Genomic DNA, 23,833 nt, shown 5'->3' with positions numbered 1-23,833 from the left:
GGTCCAGTGGTTAAGATTCCGCTCTTCCACTGCAGGGGGCCTGGGTTCGATCCCTGGTGGGGAAACTAAGATCCTGCATCCCACGCGGTGCAGACAAAAATAAATAAATAAAATCAAAAGAAAAAAAGAAACTCTGTACCCACTAAACAACTAACTCTCTATTCCCCACTCCCCCAGCCCCTGGCAAACACCATTCAACTTTCTGTCTCTATAGATCTGACTCCTCTACGGACCTCATGTAACTGGAATCCAGTATTTGTCCTGGCTTATTTCACTTTGCAAAATGTCCTCAAGTTTCATTCGTGTTGTAGCAGGTGTCAGAATTTCCTTCCCTTCTAAGGTTGAATAACATTCCGTTGTATGTATAGTCCACTTTTTTTTTTTTTTGGTCCATTTATCCATCAATGGACACTTGGGTTGCTTCCAACTTTGGCTACTGTAAATAATGCTGTTATGAATGTAGGTGTACAAATATCTCTTCGGAATCCTGTTTCAGTTTTCTTGGGAAGATTCATTTTTTTTTCAGTGATTATTTAGTGAGTGGTGACCACATGCCGGGGCCATGGGGACAGAAGATATGGGCCCCTTACGGAATTTATCACCTACCATTCAGACCCAAGACCAGCCTTCTCTTCTGTAATGGGTTTCAGTCTCTGTTGAATTGGCTATAGGACTGGTGAGGAATAAAGCACAAATAACTGTAGTTGACTTATTTGAGGTTTTTCCACTGAATTAAAAGTTTAATTTCTAAGCCCTTTCTCACTCCAGTCAACACTCTTAAAGAAAAAAAAACTCCCCCTGCTTATGATGATATTTATCAAGGTACTATAATCGATTTTAACACCGTGTAAAACACAAAAGAATTAGGAAAGTAAATATCCTAATAGGGAAATGGACTGCCAATCATATTATTTCGCATTTGAGCATACAAATGACCGCATCATAACTGCACTGAATCTGAAACTGACCTGGCCAAATAGCTTTTCGAGGTTAGCCTCTCGGCGTTTATTTGAAATAAACTCCATGTACGTGTAGTGAAAATACACGTACAATACTATCATTAAGTGCTCTGAAAGCAGAAATTGTGATGTATCCTATGTATCCTAAGTCCTAAGTATCACAAGGGTACAAACACCTTCTAGCAGCAGCCATGACTGTATATGGGTATGTTAATGGTAATGATGGACAATCTAAGATTCCTCATGTGCATCTGTGTGAAATGCTGTGACCTAGCCTTTAGGACGACATCTTCTTAAAATCTAAAATGGCATCTCCACTTTACAGAACCTCTTTGCATGCTGATCTGATAGGCCCAAACTTGGAATGTATAACACAAAAGTGCCATTGTTTTCAGATTTGCTACCCTTCGCTAATTTCAGTCCAGCCATTTAAGAAACAGACATTTCTATGTGGTTCGTAAAAGGTTTTGGTATTTTTTTCTTCTTATTAAACCCACGAGGAAAAAAAAAATATTTTAATAGGCATATGGCGATCAAAGATATCATTCTCTGCTGGAAAGATTTTTTAAAGCCCTTCCAAGTAAATTCCTCTCAGGAAAGACATTAAATCTCCACATTATTTATGGCGTCCAGATATTGTGAAAGAATGCTAGCCCAGAAGAGAAATGACGGATGCATCTCTCTTTTGCGTCTATGCCAGCAAAATACAGATGTTTTCCTAATTAGGGTACAGAACAGCCACACGGAAACCTTCCAGAACATTTTGGAGATGGGAGAAACTAAGACCTAGCAAAAAAAACCCTGCAACGTATTAACCTTGGCAAAATCTCCAACAAACATGTGACTGCCCTTGGGTATCACCATCAAATATGACAGATGCTGAAGAAGTAGAGACAGATCCACCTCTTCCTAATTCCAGCCTTTTCCACGGACACTGGACCCACAACCCATTGACCACTCAGGACAATACACCCCCAACTCCCCCATCCCTCCTCCACATCGTCAGTTTTTCCCTCCTCTACCAGGACCACATCCACCTTACAAGCAGGTTGTGATATTTCCCATCTTAAGAAACATGACACACAACTTTCTTCACCCCACATCTTCCTCCCACCTCGGCCCCATCTCTCTGCACTCCTTTTACAATAAAGCCCCTAAAAGAGTTGACGGCGAATCTTCTCCTCCTGTTCCCACTGGGACCCACCACCCAGTGGGAACAGGTCTTCCCTACATCAACCACGATGATCCTCACGTGCCTAAGTCAACCCTTAGACACCCCTCCCTGGGGCCCTTGCGGGATCTGTCACTGATCACGACTCTGCTTCCCTCGGCTTCCGGACACACCATCTTCTAGTCTCCTCCCATCCCTGTGGCTTCTCAGGGCCCTGGACGACCCCTCTTCCCCTCTCCAGCCTCTAAGTTTTGGGGTGCCTCAGTCCCCATCCTTGGAGCCCACCTCCTCTGTCTAGACCCACCCCACGGGGATTGCATCCAATCTCAAGACTGTACACATCTCCTCTGCCCAAGTGACTCTCAAATTTAGGTCTCCATCTGGGACCTCTTGCTTGAACTCCAGACGCAGATTCAGCTGCTCCTGGACCACTCACCTTGGATGTTACAAAAGGCATCTCAATTTGGCTTTTCCAAAACTAAACTCCTAATTTACCTAGTAAAGCATGTCACACTCATCCACAACAATCCCACCCCCCGCTTTTCTCTTACCCCCTCTCCTACAAGCTGCTGGAAACTCCTTGGGGCTCCTCCTAACACAAGCACACGCTCTTCCCAAGAAGGGCCTTTGCACTGGCTGTTCCTCCTGCCGGGAACACCCTTCCCCACGTACCTCACTCCCTCTTTCTTTAGGTCTCAGCTCCCAAGTCAAAGGTGCCTTCCCCAGCTATCCTATACAAATTAGTCACGCTCTCAGTGTTGACTTTGCCCATGTTTTAATATTTTTCATAGCCTCTACCACCATCCAAATACAGTACATTTACTTGATCTGTCTGTCTTTCCTCACTAAATTGTAAGATTCAAAGCGGCAGGATTTCTTGTTACCATGTCTCACTGCTATAGCCTCTGTGCCTAGAAGAGGGCCAGGCAAGTATTCAGTGCACATCAAATATTTATTGAACGTGTTTAGTCACTTGTGAATTATAGTAACTGCCTTAACAAAACAATAACCAAACTCAACCACTAGACTAGATACTACGAAACACAAAAATTGAAGAATTGAAATGAACCCTAGGGGGTCATTGTTTTGTCCACTGGAATCACTCCAGGAATTAAAAAATTATATGGAATCTCCAATCCAGAGAATGAAGCCTGGAGTTCATGCACTTAACAAGATGACTAATGATCAGCCAGGTATGGGGACCACCGATGTGGTCCAGCCTCCCCATAACGTAGCACTGCTGTCTAGAACCACCCTGACGGGTGGTCAGGTTTCCGCCGGATGCCTCAGAGATGGGAAGCTCATTACCTTATGCCCTAACTTGTCACAGGTTCAGGGTATTCATTTTGGAACGCTCTTCCTTGCTCAGTTTAATTCAGCAAATATTTTTTTAAGGCCCTACCCTGTGCCAGGCATGATACCCCATCCTGGGATGAAGGGGTAGCAAGAGGGACTCGGTGCCTGTCCTCAGGGAGTTTCCAGTCAGCTAAATAGTTCACGGTCCCCACTGCTTCCCAGGAGACCTAGCCTGCCCTCTGCAGCAATGCCCTCTTCCATGAAGCAGCTTGTTGGATATCTGAAGTGCGGCGGAGTGTGCCCTACATAGAGCCCATGGCGCCCCTCCTCTGGGATGGTGGGTGGGCAGGAGGTATACCTCCCTGGAATCCTCCAAGCCTTGGTCACATGACCTGACTCCCTGCCCCTTCCCCACCATGGTAGCTTCTCAGGGTCCCGTTGAAAGCTAACATCCAGCCTCCATACGAACTTCCAACAATCCACTAATCAATCATCTAATGATCAATTTCCATACAAGTCAACTCAACATTACCCACGCCATGATACACACAACAAACACTGAACTGCAGTCACACCTGCCCACTTAGCACAAAGACCTGTGAAAATAATTCATAGGAAAACTTGTATTACATGATTTCACGGTTCCCTAATACATTAAAAACTATAGAAAAGCCGACATCGGACAAAGGTGGGACGTGAACTTGATAAAGATTCTTGTAGAGCTCCAATACACCCTGCTCTGTCCAATCAGGGCTTCTGTTAGCAGCCAACTGAAGTTTTAAAACAATCAAGTTTTAATCCTTGACAACAATCCTAAAAAAGGCTGGGCTTGCAAGTTGGGAAAATATAGATTACTGTCTGAAACTGCCAAAATTACCTGAAACTTTATCTCCTTCACTGACAAAATAGATTTCCTGCAGAAATGAGTGTGAGTGCAGACTTGGGAAAGAAATTTCCCCACGCCATTTCCTGAACTCTGATTTATAAGAAGAGTCTCGCAGCCTTACCACCGAACGTTAATATGCGCCTATGCGCCTAACGAGTGCGCCCGCCACACCTCTTGGTTTCTGGACAAAAGGGAGATTGGAGCTGCTCAGTCTGAAACCTTCTCTCCCCGGAGGAGGCTGCCAGGTTTGGAGATGAATGAACTGCCCAGACAGAGATGAGACCATAAGAGTCACAGCTGAAAGCCTCAGACGCTTAAGTGCCAGGTTTTGTACAAACCATCCCAATCCTTTTGGTTTCAAGTGCTCAGAAGACAGGCAGCGAGATGGTCTTAGCCTTTGGAAAACTGGCTATAAAAGAAGCCACAATTTTCTGATTCACCCGAATGTCACGATTTTGCCCCAACTGGATGTGTCTTGATTTGTGAAAAACAAATAAACTTAACTCTATGAAATGTGTTTCTCGTAGGTCTACCTTCAGTGCAAGAAGAGAGCTGAACAGTGCCCGGCATACAGTGGGTGTTCAGTGTGTTTCTGTCATATTCACGTTCATTTACTGAAGAACAAAAGACTTAATAGGACAAGTATTTTTTATGGTCCAGATGGGATCTTACAGCATAGGGATGATTCTTGCCCGGAAGGTCCTCCCCTCCTCATTCCTGCCAACATAAAATGATCCGAGATGTTGGGACGGGAAGGGTGGGGGGCCTGGGACACTGGAAACCTGTGGAATCTGAGTGAGGGGTCGGGGGCCAGAGCTGGAACGGCCGTGTGCATTCCACCCCCATCAGGAGCTGCACATAAGCAGGAGGTGTTTGTTTGCTGGGACGGCCAGAAGAAAATACTACAGGCTTGGGTGCTGAAACAACGGAAATTCATCTTCTCACAGCCCTGGAGGCTGGAAGTCCAAGATCAAGGTGTCAGCAGGGCTGGTTTCTCCTGCAGCCGCTCTCCTTGGCTTGCAGACATCAGCCCTCTTGCTGCCCCTTCATGCACTCATCCCTCTGTGCACGGGCTCCCCAGGGTCTCTCTGTGTATCCTCATCTCTTCTTTTTGAAAGGACACCAGTCAGACGGGATTAGGGCCACCCTGACAGCCTCATTTTATTACTCTTCAGAGGCCCTGTACCCCCAAATGCAGTCACATTCTGAGGTTACTGGGGGTCAGGGCTTCAACGTATGGATCTTGGGGACACAATTCAGCTCATAATAGGGGCCAGGCTAGCACAGTGCGGGGATGAGGCCCTGAGACCCTGCAGACCACGCAGTTTCGATCCGAGACCCTGTGGGCACGGGAACACTGACGTCCAAATCCAGAGCAGGAGGAGATGGCGGTGAAGACGGATTGGATACTTGGCTAAGTGTGTGCAGCTCAGTCTACTGAAGTAAACTGTACAAACCAAATAAACTGAGGCCTGAATATAAAGGCTCAACAGATTAGGACAGACTCATAAACAAGTGTCACTCTCACTGTCATCACCAGCTGCGCTGATGTCCTCGCCACCAGAGCCCAGCAGGAGAGGGGACACTGCTCCAGGCTCCATGGTGGGAGGCTGGACGCAGGGCCCTCGTGGAGTGGGGGGCAGGGGCGAGGGTCAGCACGGGCCTGCACCGGACCCAACAGCAGCCGTGGGAACCTTCCCATCCTGGCTTGAAGGGCAGGTCGGGAGCCCAATCCCAAGCCAGAAGAGAAGGGAGCTTGAGCGGTCCAGTTACGGAAGCTGGCCACCCTGATGGAGGACAGAAGGGCCGTCCCAGGAAAACTCCCTACCCCTCGAGTCCCTGGGTGATGCCGCTTTCATCCGGGCACCCAGATCAGATGTCTCCCGCTGTGCACTCGGCAGGGCCCCCGCCACCCACAGAGGCGTCTCCAGCACCTTGTTCCTCGCCGGCCTCATCCGGCCTCCTCCGGCCTCTGCTTCCCACTGGAAGCCAACCCACCTCCCCCCAACACACACAGGCGGCAAAAGCGGAGCAGATGCCACCTTGACTTCTGAGACTGCCTCGTAAAAAAGTGGGCACTGCTAAAACTCAAGGCGTGTAACTCCTAGAGGCTAGCTGGAAGGAGGGGTAAGTATGCACACACAGGCACCGCCTGGCAACCACCGCTGGGAGTTGATATTTATGGTTTAGATAAAGCTTTCAATTGTCTAATTCTATTCTGGGACTGCTCTGGCTGAGGAGCTTATTAAAGAAGGCAGCCGGTCCATTCTCCAGAAGGCCAAGTGTCAGGGACAGACCGGAGAGTGAACAAATGAATGGCTATTTTCTGAGCATCTGTGCTTTTCCAAGAACTGGCCTGAGGACCAGACACATTGGCTCAGTTCAGCAATGGGCAGTTTCTCTTGAATCAAACCAGGTCCACCGTCCCTTACAAGGCTCCTGAATTCTCATAGACTAGTGAAATTTTTGGATAAACTGCCCCATCAAGGAAAATATATCTGTGTATTCAACCCATATATGTGTGTCTATCCATAACTTATGTGCTAAGAGGCAGCTTGGCGAAGTGGTTCAGAGCACACGGTCTGGGACCAGCTCACTCATTTTGAAATCCTGGCTCTGGCCTCATGCAGTGTGTTGCCTCAACACTGTGACTGTCTGCGCCTCTGCTTACTCATCTGTAAAATGGGGACAGTGGATGGTAACCTTTCATCTTCCCGAATGTCAATAAGTAGCTCCAGCAAACCAACCATAAGGTACAACTTATCTCTAGGTTGTTATTTTTCTTAAACAGCTGAAATTCTCTGGAAGATTTTTACCCAGGTAGAAAATTCAATTTCCAGGTCAAGGGTTCAAAACTATTTTTATAGGTAGCAAACTTATATCATTTTTGGTAGTAGAAACCAAATCATGATGGAGACATTTAAAGATATCATCTTCAAAAGACTCTCCATAGCAGGAGTTTCTGTTGAAAAGCTGTTTTCAGCTCAGGGTTAAAATATCACCTTAAGGACTTCCCTGGTGGCACAGTGGTTAAGAATCCACCTGCCAATGCAGGGTACATGGGTTCGAGCCCTGGTCCGGGAAGATCCCACATGCCCCGGAGCAACTAAGCCCGTGCACCACAACTACTGAGCCTGCGCTCTAGAGCCTGCAAGCCACAACTGCTGAGCCTGCGAGCCACAACTACTGAAGCCCGTCCGCCTAGAGCCCGAGCTCTGCAACAAGAGAAGCCACCACAGTGAGAAGCCCGCGCACCGCAATGAAGAGTAGCCCCTGCTCGCCTCAACTACAGAAAGCCCGCTTGCAGCAACGAAGACCTAACACAGCCAAAAAAAAAGAATAAACAAGATAAATTTTTTAAAATATTTTAAAAAATAAAATAAAATATCACCTTAAAGGACATGTTTTAATTATATTTGTTATTTTTTTTCAATACCTATGAAGTAGCATGCTGCTGACAGCCACTTACAGTTGCAATAAGTCAGCAAATCTGGAACTGTGGCTTTCTGGGAAATAAAGGCACGTAACTCATCTTCAGAGGTCTTGTCTTTAAAAGCAAACCAGACCAATGATGTGCTGAAGCCTGAAAACTACGGCAGCCTCTGTAAGAAGGGGAGTATGCGCGGGAACAGAGGCTGGGCTCACGTGGCTGCAGAATCTGCGCAATGTTGGCGACTTCTGCCCTGGACAATCTTGAGAGAGAGGCACCTGCACGCGCTGGATCCACTTTCTTAGATGCACACTGTCCTCCCTTTTCTCCACCTTGCTGTCCTCACTTGAAGCTTTTGAAGAGCATCCTCGTTTCTTTGCAGCTGCCTCCCATTCCACGGGACAGATGTGCTGTGGTTCACACCCCCAGTCCCCTTCCCAGGAGCATTTGGGTTGTTTCCAATCGTTTGGTATTACAAGTAACATTCCAAAGACTAGCCTTGTGAATTACTTTTCCTATTTTTGCCCAATGTAACTTTTGTGTAATTTCCTAGGAGTGGCTTTCTGAGCCAAAGGATAAATGCATATGAATTTGCCCAGACATTTCTAAACTCCCCTCCATAGCCTTTGTAGGATGGGATAACATTTTAATAGAAATTTCTCTTGTCATACAAATGCCTTCAAACAAGCTCTGCAAATTGCTCTTCCCCATGCTTTAATGAAATCTTGGCCAAAGCTATATTTTTCTAATAGTTTTCTGGCAATAAATTTATTTTTAGGTATTATAAGTCCCGTCCTCTTTAATGTCGAAGCTTCTTTCTGGCATCCAATATAATGGGCCTGCCTGAGGCTCAGAGATACAGAGGGGAAGGGGAGGTGTGGTTGGATTTATTTCTATTTCCTCACCTTGATCACAATGATGTCCCAGATTTCTCCAGGACTGAAACAGGGGAAGTAGAAAGGTAAGGGGCAGGAACGTTGTTATTTGACTTCACAGATGGTAGATTCTGGATGCGGCTGATGTCTACATGCAGGGGGCTCCTTAGAATCACTGTCTCCTCCTCCCCATCCCCACCACGGATGGCTCCCACCTGCAGCTTCCTGCAGTGGGCAGAAACCACTGCTAGTCAGTTGGCCCTTTCTACTCCCTCCTTAGTCTCTAGCGCCTGACAGTCCAACCCAGAGGTCAGCCAACTTTTTCGTATAAAGCCAGATAGTCAGTATCTTAGACTTTGGGAAATGGTGTCTGTCTCATGCACTCAACTCCGCCACTGTAGCACGAAAGCAGCCCCACATGACATGTGAACAAATCATATGGCTGTGTTCCAATAAAACCTTATTAAGGAAACCGGCAGACGTGGCCCACAGGCCTTAGTTGGCTGATCTCTGGTCTACCCCATACAAACTCCCTCTGGTGGTCCTCTCTTGTGGGGTTCCTTCTGTGGTGACCAAAGCCTAGATTCCTGTAACAGGGACACACCTTGATCACTGGAAATAAGCGCCTTGTCCATAACAGCAACAAAGACAATAGTGACAAGATTTTTAGACGTGTTCTTCTCTTCTTTGGAGAGTTCAAGGAGAGGAAAAGAAGGACAAATTGCCCTAAACTATTTTTTAATTATTATTAAGCTATTATTTCCCCCCAAATATATGATGATGCATCTTTTGGAATGCTTTTGGCTGCAAGTAAACAGAAAACTATAGATTTAGAGTAGCCCAAACAAGTAGGGGTTTATTTTTCTCCATATCAAGAAGTCTCTTGAGAAAGTTGGTATTAGATAAACATCTCAGGGAAAGTCAGTGTCAGATCTCTGCTGTTCCCCCTGACCTCTTGTTCAAGGTCAGAAGTTGGTTGCCCCTGTGGAAGGCCTTGCATTTGCATCAAACACAGGAGGGAGGAGAAATTATAATCCCAGCCACACGTGCCACCTTTATCAGGAAAACATACACTTTCCCTGAAATCCCTCAGGAGATCCCATTTAGATCCCATTGTCCACAGCTACGTCCTTAGTCACAAAGGATGCTCCAGTGAACAGATTCAGGCTGGAGAGAAGAGACTGGGGAAGGTGTTTTAGTTTGGTCACTCAACTGAAAATAGCTGCCACAGGTCAGGTAACAGAATCATTACCATTGCCATGTTTCAAAAACTAGACATGGACACACATAATGAGAACATACTCCATACCCTGTGTACACACAGCCTTGAACTTCCAATCAGCCTTGTAATGTTTCTCTTTTAAATACAAAAAGACAGCCACAATCACCAGCTATTTGAGAAAAGCCTCTAGGTGAGACACAGAGACCATGACAAACACCCTGAGGAAAGGAACTCAGAAGATAAGGCAGGAAGCTGAAAGAAAACTTCAAAAAAAAGTCATAATTTTCTCAGAGTAATAGAAGGTATGCAACTTTGAAACAAGAATAAGGCACAATCAAAAGAGAAACATTCAGAGAAGTGTTCTTGAAAATTAGAATTAAGATAGCAGAAATGAATATGGAAAGTAGAACCAAAAGACAAAGAGATGGGAAATAGGAGAGACCACACAGGATGGCCCCAGCATCTGGATAATAGGAGGTCCAAAGGAGAGAACAGTTACTAAAAAATTTCTCAGAACTGAATGTCTTGAAATTCTCGACTGAAAAGACTCACCAAGCATCCAGCATAAAAAAAAAAAAAAAAAAAAAGACATCATCATGAAGTTTCAGAATACCAGGTCTAATAATAACACATTTACAATATCTCATGTATAGTTCATATACAGTTCATAGACGAAAATCAGAAATCACAATGGCATTGGGCTTATCAACAGCATGAAGGCAGATGACAATGTAAAACTAGCTTCAAGACTGAGGGTACTCTACATAGAAAACCCTAAAGTCTCCACCAAAAAAACTATTAGAACTAATAAATGAATTCAGCAAAGTTGCAGGATACAAGATTAATATTTGGTTATCTGTTGCTCTTTTATATACTAATAATGAACTATCAGAAAGAGAAAGTTTTAAAATCACATTAAAAAGAATAAAATACTTAGGAACAAACTTAACCTTACCTTTCAGACTTAATACTCTGAAAACTATAAATATTGAGGAAGGAAACTGAAGACGATACTAAGAAATGTAAAGATATCTTGTGCTCTTGGAGTGGAAGAATTAATATTGTTAAAATGGCCATACTACCCAAAGCAATCTACAGATTTAATGCAATCTCTGTCAAAATACCCATGGCATTTTTCACAGAACTAGGACAAATAATCCTAAAGTTCATATGGAACCAGAAAAGACCCTGAATTACCAAAGCAATCTTGAGAAAGAAGAACAAAGCTGGAGGTATCACCCTCCCAGACTTCAGACTATACTACAAAGCTACAGGAATAAAAACAGCATGGTACTGACACAAAAACAGACACAGAGATCAATGGAACAGAATAGAGAGCCAGAAATAAACCCACACACCTATGGTCAATTAATCTATAACAAAGGAGGCAAGAAAATACAATGGAGGAAAGACAGCCTCTAACAAGTGGTGTTGGGAAAACTGGACAGCTACATGTAAAACAATGAAATTAGAACATTTTCTCCTACCATATACAAAAATAAAGTCAAAATGGTTTAAAGACTTAAATGTAAGACCTAAAACCATAAAACTCCTAGAAGAGAACATAGGCAAAACACTCTTTGACATAAATCGTAGCAATATTTTTTTGGCTGTTTCCTAAGGCAAAAAAATAAACAAATGGGGCCTAATTAAACTTAAAAGCTTTTGCACAGCAAAGGAAACCACTGAGAAAATGAAAAGACAACCCTTGGAATAGGAGAAAAATGTTTGCAAATGATATGACTGACAAGGGGTAATATCCAAAATACATAAACAGCTCATACAACACAATATCAAAAAAAACAACCCAATCAAAAAATTGGAAGAAGACTTGAATAGAAATTTTTCCAAAGAAGTGATATAGATGGCCAATAGGCACATGAAAAGATGCTCAACATCATTAATCATCAGAGAAACACAAATCAAAACCACAATGAGATATCAACTCATACCTGCTAGAATGGCCATTATCAAAAAGTCTACAAATAACAAACACTGGTGAGGATGAGGAGAAAAGGAGCTGCTCTGACATGCCCGGCTTTTGGAGCAGTTCCTTATTCATCTGCTTTAAAATTGTGCTTTGAGGTTCCTACACTGTTGGTGGAAATGTAAATTGGTGAAGTCACTATGGAGAACAGTATGGAGGTTCCTCAGAAAACTAAAAATAGAATTGCCATATGATCCAGCAATCCCACTCCTGAGTATATAGCCAAAGAATAAGAAAACACATGCACCCCAATGTTCACAGCAGCCCTATTTACAATAGCCAAGATGTGGAAGCAATCCAACTGTCCATCAATAGTAATGCATAAAGAAGATGTAGTCAGCGTATATACAGTTGGAGAGAGGAAAGGGGGAGGGGCAAGATCGGGCTAGGGGGAGGGGCAAGATCGGGCTAGGGGATTAAGAGATACAAACTACTATGCATAAAATAGATAAGCAACAGGATATATTGTACAGCGCCCGGAATTATAGCCATTCTCTTGTAGTAACTTTTGACGGAGTGTAATCTATAAAACTACCGAATCACTATGCTGTACACCTGAAACTAATACAGTATTGTAAATCAACTATACTTCAATAATAAAGAAAAAAGTCTCTGAGGGATACATCAAGGTGCTGTTGGCCAGAGGAGCCGGGACGGCCCGGCTCCTGTGTCTCCACTCACTCTTGGGTGGGGATCGGAGGTGGTGCTGACTGAAGGACCGGCAGGAAACGGGAAGAGGGCACCACTGACCACTGGCTGTGCCGACCCCCAGGAGCCCCCCACGGAGCTCTGGTGAAGCTGGGCTGGGGCATGAGGCTCGGATTTGAGGTTCAGCAGGTCCCTGCCTCCGCCGGAAGCCTGAACACAAATACTGGGATTTCTCAGTTCTCTGGCCAGCCTCACGGTTCATAAACTCAGGACAACAAGGCGTGCGTTCTAAGACGCAGAGGTGAGCAGTCTCCAAGTGAAGGACCTGCTCAGACATGGAGAGGAAGGTGAGGACTCCACCCCCACCACCAGCCCAGCCTGAATGGGCACTGCAGCATCTCCTATTTGGGTGAAGCAACCAAGGAGGCGGGGAAATGGAAGTCACCCACGTCCTACAGGGTGAATGAGCCAAAATGTACGTACACTTACTGATCAAAGGACAACAAAAAGTATTTTATATATTTTTGAAATTTGTGTATACTGAAGAACTGATGTTAGGGAGACTATAAGCAAACTATTAGGCAGTAAATTCCTACGCACACAGGGGGGCCTCACTTGGGTGAATGCGGTTATGGATTAGACGACATGTCAGTGTCCCTGGATCAGGAACTTGGCAGTTTTGTGACCTTTGCATGCCTGCTCTTCCACATCACAAGGCGCCAGCCACTCAAAAGGTTTTGAAAATCCTTATGTTCAGAGCATTCGATTTTCAAAGGAGGTTTTGTGGTTGTTTTTAACCTCAAACGAAATCTCTCTTTGCCCCCCAACCATTTTCTCCCAGTGCTTACACATCACATCTTCCTTTTCCAGAGAAAAGTTCAAAGTACACGCAGCAATGAGAGGCTCGCTCCGGACTGACTCACAGAGGCTTTCGTGAGTTAGATTCTAGAACACTCCAGGAAGTTAGGATTTTAAAGCAGAGCTTTAAAACTCTGCTTTGTGACTCGTGGGCCAAAATGATGCTCTCAAATACATTCAGTGGCAGAGAGTAATCCTTCTTTTATTCCTCAAATATTAGCCCAGCCGTGGCCCCAGGCAGGAGGGGTGCCGTGGCCGCAGTACGTTGTGCTGATGCCAATAATTCTGTGCCCCTGACCCTAAAGTCTCCCGGGACTCTGCCTGCAGGCTTCTCTTGCCAGCAGCTGCAGGACCACAAACCTGCCCCCGTTAGCCCTCACCCAGGACCAACCGGAGTGGATGGTAAATGTCCAGCTCCTCTGCCCTTCAGCTGGCACAGTTGAGTCTAGGTGACATTCCCTCTCAGAGATCCCAGGGGACTGAGCCCACTGCCCACGCCTGCAACCTCTTCCTCACCCACACTTCCCCATCCCCTTCCAAGTGAACTGTCCAACTCACATCCTCGTCTCAGTCTGTTTCTGGGGAAACCCAAACCAAGACACAAGTCTAAGTGGTCTCCTGCACCCCACCTGCCCCGGCACCCCGAGTTTAACTTTCCTTCCTTATTCAGAAACTCTCCCTGACAACCATACTGAACTCCCCTCCCCCAACTCCTCACACCCTGCACACACGTGACCTAGAAGCATGTAGCATAATGTTTTCACACTTTGCAAGGCCTTGGTTCTAATAAAATCGAACCTCAAAGCACAATTTTAAAGCAGATGAATAAGGAACTGCTCCAAAAGCCGGGCATGTCAGAGCGGCTCCCCGTGGCCCACTGTGCTGGTGCTGTATGCCCTCCTGGTATAGGCTTTGCCTGCCTGGCTTCATCCTGGAACATGGGTCCCCCTTTCTAAAGGGGTCTTTACCCACGCCCATCACTGGGCTGTACTGTCGCTCGGTACCCATCAAAACTTCTGTTTACTTTCTTTACAATCTGTCTTCCCAACAAACACGCAGGTTCTAGAAAAGCAAGGGCCATCTTCGTCTAGTTGACTGTTGCATCCCTGGGCTTAGGATAGGGCCTGGCATACAGCAGGTGCTTAATAAATACACAGAATGAAGGAGTAAAGCATGCTCATCCTTTGAGTCTAGTTCAAAATTCTTTCACCTCTTTCATCCCCAATCACTCGAGTTAGAAGTGCCTTACTGCATCTGGCAAGAAGAACCACGGCACTGGAACAAGACAGGATTGCAAAGATCCGGAGACCCACAGGTGGTGTGGGCCTGCTGCCACTCCCCACTGGTGCCCACACAGATGCTTGTGACGGACAGCCTCCCTCCCTGCTCTGGGCAGGATTTCAGATCCCTGGTACTGCTGACATTTGGGAGCAGGTAATCTTTGGTTGGGTGAGGGGCTCTGTCCTGTGCATTGTAGGATGTCCCTGGACATCCACCTACCAGATGCCAGTGGTACCACCCAAACTGTGACACCAAAAATGTCTCCAGAGAGTGCCCAATGTCCCCTGGAGGATACAATTTCCCTGGATCGGGAACCGCTGAGTTAGACTTACTTGCTACCCCTAGGATAAAGCTCTATACCCGCCCCCTCTTGAGAGGGCTGAAAGCCGAGAACCCAACACTCACGTTTCCTTTTTGCTTTAGTGAAAATGACCACTGTCCCGCTAAAGACAGGAGGTGGCAAAACAAATGCAACTGGAACCATTTGTAACAACTTCTAACTTGCACTCCACGAATGCCCCGCTGGTGGCGCCCATCCACAAATGGTTACGTGTCAGCAATAAGGTAACCACAGGATGGGGGAGGAAGCCCTGGAAACTTTGAGATCAGCGCAAACAGAAAACGGGACGTCCGCTGAAGCTCATAATTTAAAATATGGCTCTTGTACGTGTATGTCTTTTAAACTTTCCTTTTCCTAGTAATTCATTTTCATTGATTTACAAACGACTGATCGGGACAGACTGGAAATTTCACATGGACACAGTCAGCACAGAGACTTTGAACAGCACGGCCCTAGAGCTCTTGCTCTGGAGAATGCGCACTCCACTTTCCCAACCTGCCAAGTGCAAGGAAGCTTCTGGAACCCAATCTGCTCGAGGTAGAGATTTCCTAAATGGGCAGAGTTAACACTTAATCAGACAACAGCCTTTAGGAAGATGAAAGAACCTACCGATTCCCTTCAGGAAACCACCCAGCAGAGGAGACTCTGGCCTCTTCGTGGCCTCAAATAGTGTCCAAGGGACGGGGCCAGGCTTGCTGCTTAAGTGGGGGAGGGAGTTGAGAGACGTGATAAAATGCAGATTCTCAGGCCCCAGTGCAGGCTCTCTCGCCCTGTCAGTCTGGCCTGGGTCTTGGGAATCTGTATTTTTAACCAACCCTACAAGGTGTTCTTAGTCCTCCCTGCAGCCAGCTGGTTTGCGGAGCAAGGACTCCAGTTCTGCCCTTGGAGCTGGCAGCATCTAGCACCCCCCCCCCCCCCCCCCCCCCGGCTCCCCAGGGCCTGAACCAGATTCTGCATCTTAATAGACCCCCGGGTGACGCACCTGCATGCAGCTGCTGAAAATTAGGGCTATCGGAAGCTCTCACCAACAAAATGGATTATAATCACTGAGTGTCAGAGCTTCTAGGAAGCATCTCAGGTTACCCGGTGAAATCCCCTGTTTACAGATGAGGAAACTGAGGCCCCGAAGGGCTGAAGAACTTGCTCGCCCACATCAATATCTGGCAAGCAGCCCATCTGGGATCAGCACCAGAAACGCCTAATTCCCAAAGGCTGTGACAAACGCGCAGACCTGCCTGCTCCTTGGTGGCCTGTCTGATTGGGGAAAGCTAATGAATTTCCCCAGGAGGCAGCTTGATGCAGCGAAAGGGGCTCTGGATGCCCCTCTGGGGCTTGGAGTCCACGCCCCCCTTCACAAAGCAGCAGCTTCCCTTCTGGCCGTGTATCCTGCCTCGAACGGGGGTCAGACCTGGTTATCCCGCCCTCCGTAGGCTACCTGGAAAACCTTTTGATTCAGTGCTTTCCACCCTTTTTCCCCACGGTGCCCCCTTCTGGGGGGGCTGCCTTGTGGGTGGTTCTCTTGGGTTCCTGGCAGGGGGTTTGCAGGGCAGACAAACTGAAGTAGTTCTCAGCCCACTGCCAAGAAGTGCATTTATCCGGCACGGGGCTGGGGAGGGCTGGAGGTGCGCAGGGTCCTTGGGAGGGCCGGGTATAAATCCTTCCCCCCGTGTGTCCTCAGTCTAGTGTGAAATGGAGGGAGAGGTTTTCCACTGCCCTTTATGGCTCGCGGGCACGATGAAGCCGGCCCAGGGCATCACCCCTTTACACTGAAGGCAGTCCTCTTCATCTTCCTAAAATGGCAGGGCTGAGACTGTGTGTTTCTAGGTACTGGTATATGATGCGTCTTATAATAAAACTAGGAAACGTCCAACCCGAGACCTGTGCGGGGTAGCAAGCATTAACTCAGAAACAAACCTACGAGTTTTGTTTCCTTCCTGTGGTGATGTCAGCTCTCCAAGAGTCGCTTTACCTCTTTGAGAATTCCAAGAGCAGAAAAGCGACTTTTTTATTGAGTACGATAGGCAAAAAAAATCAAATAGTCCATCTGGGCCAGGAGAGGATGAAGGGGAGCCCCATGAAAGCCGGTCCAACCAGGCATCACACACACATTCTCCACAGCCCGGGAAACTGGCCCAGAATATGGGACACACACCCTAACTCACACCATACCCCTCAGTATCCATGCACGAGGCACAGAAGCCGAGGTGGGCCGTCCACCTGCCTCACAGGTGGGTTCTGTTTTCCAGGTGGTATCCGTTGTCAGTAACAAACAATGAGGTCCTCTGTCAACATTCAGCCTGGGCTGGGCAAGCAGAACAGAGTGAGCGCAAGAAGGAACCTGTGACAGATGGCAGGGAAGCCAAGTGTAAGGAGAAGGCCCTTTGTTAGTCCTAAAAGGAGGCTCTTAGGCTCGAGGGAGAAGTGCCTTGCTCACCATCAGACGGGACCCAACGCCTACCCCTGCTGCCCTCTGCTTGGGGCTGGGGTGAGAGTCCGAAGCCACCAACCCCGGTCCTCAGCCCAGGTGGACCCGGAATCCAGGGCCAGAGGCTTGACCTGCTCCATTCAGCGTCTGGGATATAAAATAAACCCCAGGGTGTGCTGTCCAACACCCCGAGGAAGGGAAAATGCCGCCTCTGAATTCCTCTCCTCAGCTCTGACACAGCCCACCCTGGAGGAGAAATCCCTCTGGCAATGGCTCACCTTGACCTTTCCCTTTTGGTTTTAGTTAGAACGGGGTCAGCAATCATTCTAGGAGGAAACAGGAAGCCCAGAGGAGGTCAAGCCACCTACCGACAACAAAGGAAGTCAGGCAGAAGTCAAGAAAATGCTGGAGATGCTTGAGGGGAAAAGGCGTGTGTTTCATATCAAACGGATTCCATTGAAAAGGGGTGACAGATGCCTTACAAAGTCTTTAAAACATGAAACAAGCTTTCAACATGAGTATTTGTGAGTCATAGGTATTTAAATACCAGTGATCTGAGCTTGTCTAAGTGGGCTTTTCCCAAGTTATGCAATAATTGCAGCAATTCTAGAATGAATGCAACACGACAAAAGACATTTTAAAAATTTAAGTGATTATTCTCTAGTGAGGAAACTGATACGAAATACAGAAAATAACCCAAACCCTCCCCTCCCCAACCCCCCGCCCTGTCCCCAGCACAATATCTTGTCACAGACTCTGTGTCACACAACACCAAAACCACCATGTGCTGCTGCCTTTGATGAAAATTACACTTGAATTCCAAATTAAAATTATCGGCAATTAAAAGATGGGATAGAATGAAAGAAAAAAAATCCACAGAATGATAAACTTAGAATGAACTTGTTATGGGTTAATTGTGTCCCCCCGAACCCTGCCAATAAAAAAGGGATGCTGAAGTCCTACACCCCAGTTCCTGTCTTGATACGAGAGCCTTCAGAGGGAGCGCAGCCCCACAGACACCTTGGCTTTGGACTCCTGGCCTCCAGAACTGTGACAGAGTATGTTTCTATTGTTTTAAGTCACCTAGTTTGTGGTCATTCATTACATCAGCTGCAGGAAACTAAGAAGAACTTAAAAGATCTTCAACCAATGGGGAAAAGGAAGCATGGCGAGGTTGTCACCTGCCCATCGTCAAGTATGTAATGTAATGCCACTAGGATCTGGGACCCTGCAGTGGGTCCAGGACGCTTCCCACTACCCCCAAGTCATTCACAGATAAATAAAGATGGTTCTTTAAGAAAAAAAGTCACTGCGACTCAAATAGCAGCATGCAGAGCGGTGAAGTGCTTAGACTGTGGACTGGGGCAGACCTGATGGATAAGCCCACTCAGGCACTCATCAGTGTGACTTGGGACAAATGACTTGGCCTCTCTGAGCCTCAGTTTCCCCATCTGAAAACTAAGTCAAATAACCGTACGTACTTCAGCATGTACATGCTGTTGTGAAGAGAAAATGAAGTGATCCAGGCAAAATGCTTAGCATGGTGTCCAGAACCCCATAAGCCTGAAATCAAGGTTATAGCTATTAATACACAGTTGTTAACGATTTCTCAGACTCTGTCTCTCCAAGTTGTTTGGAGCGGATTCCATGGCTTGGCCTTTCACAGTCCTCCGTAATAAAGCCTTTGATGTTGGATTATTGCTCCAAAGCTCAGGAAGGGCACCTTTCCCCCGAAAGGAGCTAGTGGGAACCGAGCTTTGACTTTCTGGCTCTTTCCATCCCAGTGATCCATTCTTTCTGCATTGTCTTTAGTCATTTACCATCTCAATTTTTTCCATCAAACGTCTTCTTGCTGACCCTTTTTCAGCCTCCCCTGCAGTGAACTTAATGTAATTTGAGGACACTGGGTGGCTTATTCTGAAAAAGACAAACTTTTAAATTGTATATGACAGATACATATCTTCAATCCAAAATCTTCCAGATAACTGTGTACTAAGAAGCAAGTAAGCCCACGTGCCATGATTAAAATGTGAGCCCCCCAAATAATTCGTTAGCTCTTTACATACGTTCCAACGTTTAAATCCGAGACTCATTTTGCTGTCTGCTTTATCTCTATTAGTGGAGATGATGGAAAATCTTTCAACAGAAACCCCAAAAGACTTTTTGAAGCCATTACCAGGTATATAGCCTCAGACCTTCATCTTCTTCTTCAGTTGGATTTATTGTGTTAGTGTGGAAGTCTTTTTTTTAAAAAAATAATGGAAATTGCTGTAATTATAATCACTTTAGAACACCATTATTATTATTAATAAGAGCAAATTACATGGTTCAAGCAGCTGCTGGTTCTCCACTGTTAGAGAGAAGTCACATAATGGTATCAGAGCCTCGGCACTCATCTCCATGCCAACGTGAGGCAGCTCACACACGGCCTTCCAGGCGCATGACTGTGATGTCTTGAAGGGTGTCAGGCAGAACGAGGGACCCCCGTTCTTGATTAAAGCATTCAGGGAATGAGCACATTTCCAACAGTTGCCTTTCCCATGGGAGAGCAGGGATGGTGGGGCTCTGGTTCCTGTTGAATCTTCCCACATGTTCTCTCCTATGCACACCTGGATCCAGTTATTCATGATGCTGAGCCTTGAGCTTTGCCTGGAAGGAAGGGGACTCAATGGAGGGAACGGCAGGGGCTGGGAGAGTCCAGTTTGTGTCACGTGTTAAGTTCCTAATACCTTGGGGTGTACGGTTCAGGGATCTCTGGCTGAAAAGGGTGATAGGAGGCCAAAAACCAAAGAAAAGAAGTCAGAAGGGAGGAAGGGAAGGGACCAGGTATCTGCCAGGTCATTGAGAACTTGGGTTTTGGAGTCCAGCTGCCTGGGTTCAACTTCTGGTGCTTTCCTTTTTTCTTGTCCCGTTGCCCTGGGAAAGTCATTCAACCTCTCCAAGTTTCAGTTGTCCCATCCCCTAAATCGGGGTAAGAACTTGGAGCTGTTGTGAGGATTTCCTGCAACGGCATATGTAAGGCACACGGCATGGTGCTAGCCAAAAGGGGAGCCCTCCACACTAGCTATGACTATTATTTAATTTTCAAAAGATTCTTGATTATTTACTGCTTGAATGTACGATTCCATTTTTCTCTCCACCTAAGTAAGTTTTATTTTAGGCTTCAGAGAATCAGCAGAAAACATATGCATGACTCTTGGCGATTAACAGAGCAGGAAAAAACTTCCTTCAAGTTCAGAAGTCACCCCATGGCTGCCCCCTCTTGCCTGCTGCAAATACCTGGCCGGTGGTCGGAGATGTTTCAGGGGGAGGTAGGCAAGAAATGAATCCTGATGCACTCGTCAGTAACACCTAAGAGTTTACAGTAGGCATTTGGAAAGCGCACACGTGAATTCTGCTATAAAGCAGCTTATTACTAAATCAGGCCAAGAAGGAGGCAAAGAATATTTCACTTCCCGTCAAATGTAAAAATTAAATCTGGATTGTTAAAAACAGCCCTCCCTGGAAACATGCGAATGTGTAACTGAGAACTAACCTTGAATGAACTATTTCCTTGGCCAAGGTAAAGATATCACATAAGATACTCAATACATTCTTGTTAATTCATTAAACTTCATTATTTTAGAGTAAAGGTCATTGGATTAATTAATAAAGACAAACTATTATTTAGGAAAGTTGTTTTGTGTGTTTTTTTGCAAGCCCAAGAGAAATATTTTCTCGTTCTTCTAGATGCTTTTTTCCCTTCCCCTCTTCTCTGGAGGAAGACAGGCGTCAGGACCCAAACTGCCCAAATTTACTTTACTTTAGTTGAGAGAATTCCCTTCCACTCAAAACCTCCAGGCACACATTTCCCAAGTGGTGAATGATTTAAGGCCTGGTTCCAAAAGATTATCCTTAGGCCACAAGAAGAGGTTCATACTATCTCATGAAATCTTGTGAAAAGTGAAATGCACCAGGTTCTCACCACCAGCGCGTGTTCTCACGTGCTGGCGTTTACCAGCTCCAACCTCTTGTCAAGTTAAGCTTCCTCAGCTGACTCTCTCCCCCCCCCCCCGGCCCTCCCCCTGCTCTCCAGCCACCATCCACCCGAGGAGAAGCCAAAGACAGCGCTTAGATGAAAGGCAACCAGAATCAAAGTTTTGAGCCGAAATACATTTTTGAAGGCTTTTCTTTTTTAAACTAATTAAACAAGTATAGAAGTTAGTCAGTAGAGTTTCTTTTTTTAAAGAGATTAGCATGGCATGTCTTTCCTCTTAAGAAAGTCTTGAATAATTTAATTAGAATTACACCAAAGTCATGAGTATGTGCTATTTATGGGGGAATCATGGCTGAATTAAAACCCAAATGACAATGTTAAAAATAAAGTATCTTCAGACACCGTATTCAATGGATAAGAGAAACTTGACTTCAACGCACAGATTAGGCAGTTTGGAAGGAGGAGGGAGGCCAAACCAACTCCTGGGATTTTGTTTTTCTTAAGATGACCGGGCCTGGGCACATTTGTTTCTTACTACAAAAACTGCTAATAATTGAAAATGAGGGTAAGATCGCTGTTTGATTTTATTTTTATTTTGTCACCGGGAGACCTCTTGGTCCCCGGAAGCCTGGCTCAGCGTTGTTTTTTTTTTCCCCAGTCCCTTTACTGCATTTAACACGTTCGCCACACGTATGTAGACTCTTTGATCGGCGCAGAGGGGCTGAGCAGCAGGGCCAGCCCGGAGGAAGCTGACCAGCCAACTCCGAGAGAGGAAAGTGGAGCTGGGGAAACGCTGCTCCCTCCGCGGACGGACGGCGAGCGAGCCTCCTTGGACAGGGTTGCTTTGAGCTGAGATAAAGCAAGAATCCCTTTGAAAGGGTACTACGCCTGTGGAGGCCGTCCACGAGCCTCCTTAGCGACGAGACAGCGCGGGGGTAGGGGCGGGAGTATTAACGCTCAGTGATTCCCCCGGTAACAGCAGCACCGCTCCCTGGGCCCACCGCCAGGTCTCCTCGCTGAAAAGACGCGTCGCTCGCCAGAAGGCAATCCCATTAGAGGCAAGTTACAGGTCTCTCGCCTCGCAGCCACACGGAGAGGGAGAGCTTAATAAGTTCCGAAGCGCTTGCACACACCCCCGGCTGCGCCCGGGGCAGGACTGCCACCGCTCCGCGCCCCGAGTGCGCGCGCCCCGGCTCCCGGCCCGGAGCCCCTCTGCGTCCCCAAGATCTGCTCTCCGGGGACAGCTGCTGTTTTGGGGGCGACGCTAAGCTGCGTGGAGGCACAGCTGGGTGACCCCAAGAGCCCCCGGCTGCAGGGCGCCCGGTCCGAGCGGGCTGGCGAGCGCGCACCGACCTACCTTCTGCGGGGGCGTCCCGATCAGCATCTCCAGGTAGTAGCCGCGGCCAGAGTCCCCCTGCAGGTTATCCACCATGGCCAAGAAGTTGGCTGCACCCCCGGCGGGCTCCAGGGCGAGCGCCAGGCCGTCCGCGCGGGGCTCGGCGGGGGGTCCGGGCCCAGGGGTGGGCGCCGCCCCGCTGCTGCTGGCCGATGCCACCCGGAGAGGCAGCGTGAAGGGCGCGGGGGCCGGCGCCGGGGCCGCGCGCAGCAGCCACTGGGCCAGCAGCGGCAGCAGCAGCGCCCGGGCCAGCGCGCCCATGCCCGCGGCGGGGCTCGGGGGGCGCGCCTGGCCGGGCCCGTCCCGTCCGGCGACAGCGGCTCAGCGACTCTGCGGCGCGCTGGACTGCGGGGTCGGGCTGGGCGCGCAGCGGGGCCGCCGGCGGCGGCGGCGGGCGGGAGGAGGACCGGGGAGGCGGTGCGGGAGGAGGAGGCGCCGGAGCCGCTCCAGCCCGCGCCAAGTTAAGCAAGTTGGTCGCCGCTGCCCCCTCTGGCGGGCAGCGGCTGCCCCGCAAGGGCCGGGCCCCTCCCCCCTCCCCGGCCAAGGTCAAAGCGAGGCGCGGGGTCCGCCCGGGTCCACCCAGGCCTCCCCTGTTCACCCTCGCTCGTCTCGGGCCGCGCCTCTTCCCCGGGAAACTCGAGTCCCCAGTTTCCTCGGAACGCGCCCCGGCTGCCACGGCCAACGGATGTGACGAGACTCATCGGATACCAGGGGGGAAAGTTTCGGGAACCCTTAAAGGGGCAGCGAGGGCCTGAACCGGCTCCCTGGCCGCGCGCGCCCGGCTGCCCCGCCGGTGCTCTCTGGCCCCCTAGTGGCGGGGACTTCCAGGGGTGACGTGGGGGTCAGCGGGAAGCGTAGGGAAACGCAGAAAAGCCGCGAGCGTCTCTAGGAGTGAAAGAGTCTGCGCCTCCCCTCGCCAAGTACGTCCCTGCAGCCCTGCAGCACCCCCCCCCACCCCCGCTGGGGTCCTGCTGCTTCTCGGGGCCTCTCCTGTGCCCACCCCCTCCACCCCCGTTCCTGCCCATTCCCCGTCCCCACTTCGGGGGCCCCTGAGTGATTTTGAAGAGGTCTGAGTGGAGGCTG

General features: G+C 47.9%; 1 protein-coding gene across 2 annotated transcripts in view; it reads right to left on the bottom strand.

Annotated features, from left to right (window-relative positions):
• BACE2 (beta-secretase 2) overlaps positions 1–23,524 on the bottom strand; it is an 86,712-nt gene extending 63,188 nt beyond the window's left edge. Inside the window, exon 1 of one of the 2 annotated variants that reach the window (XM_057545626.1) lies at positions 22,712–23,524. In XM_057545626.1, the coding sequence (XP_057401609.1) occupies positions 22,712–23,011 (300 nt within the window). In that variant the 5' untranslated portion in view covers positions 23,012–23,524. The remainder of the gene's footprint in view (positions 1–22,711) is intronic. The other variant, XM_057545625.1, reaches the window with a different exon arrangement.
• Positions 23,525–23,833: the final 309 nt, after the last annotated feature.

The sequence above is a fragment of the Balaenoptera acutorostrata genome, chromosome 4 (assembly GCF_949987535.1).
Source record: "Balaenoptera acutorostrata chromosome 4, mBalAcu1.1, whole genome shotgun sequence".
In the NCBI taxonomy this organism is placed as follows: Eukaryota; Metazoa; Chordata; class Mammalia; order Artiodactyla; family Balaenopteridae; genus Balaenoptera; species Balaenoptera acutorostrata.
This window is presented reverse-complemented; position numbering and strand designations above follow the sequence as displayed.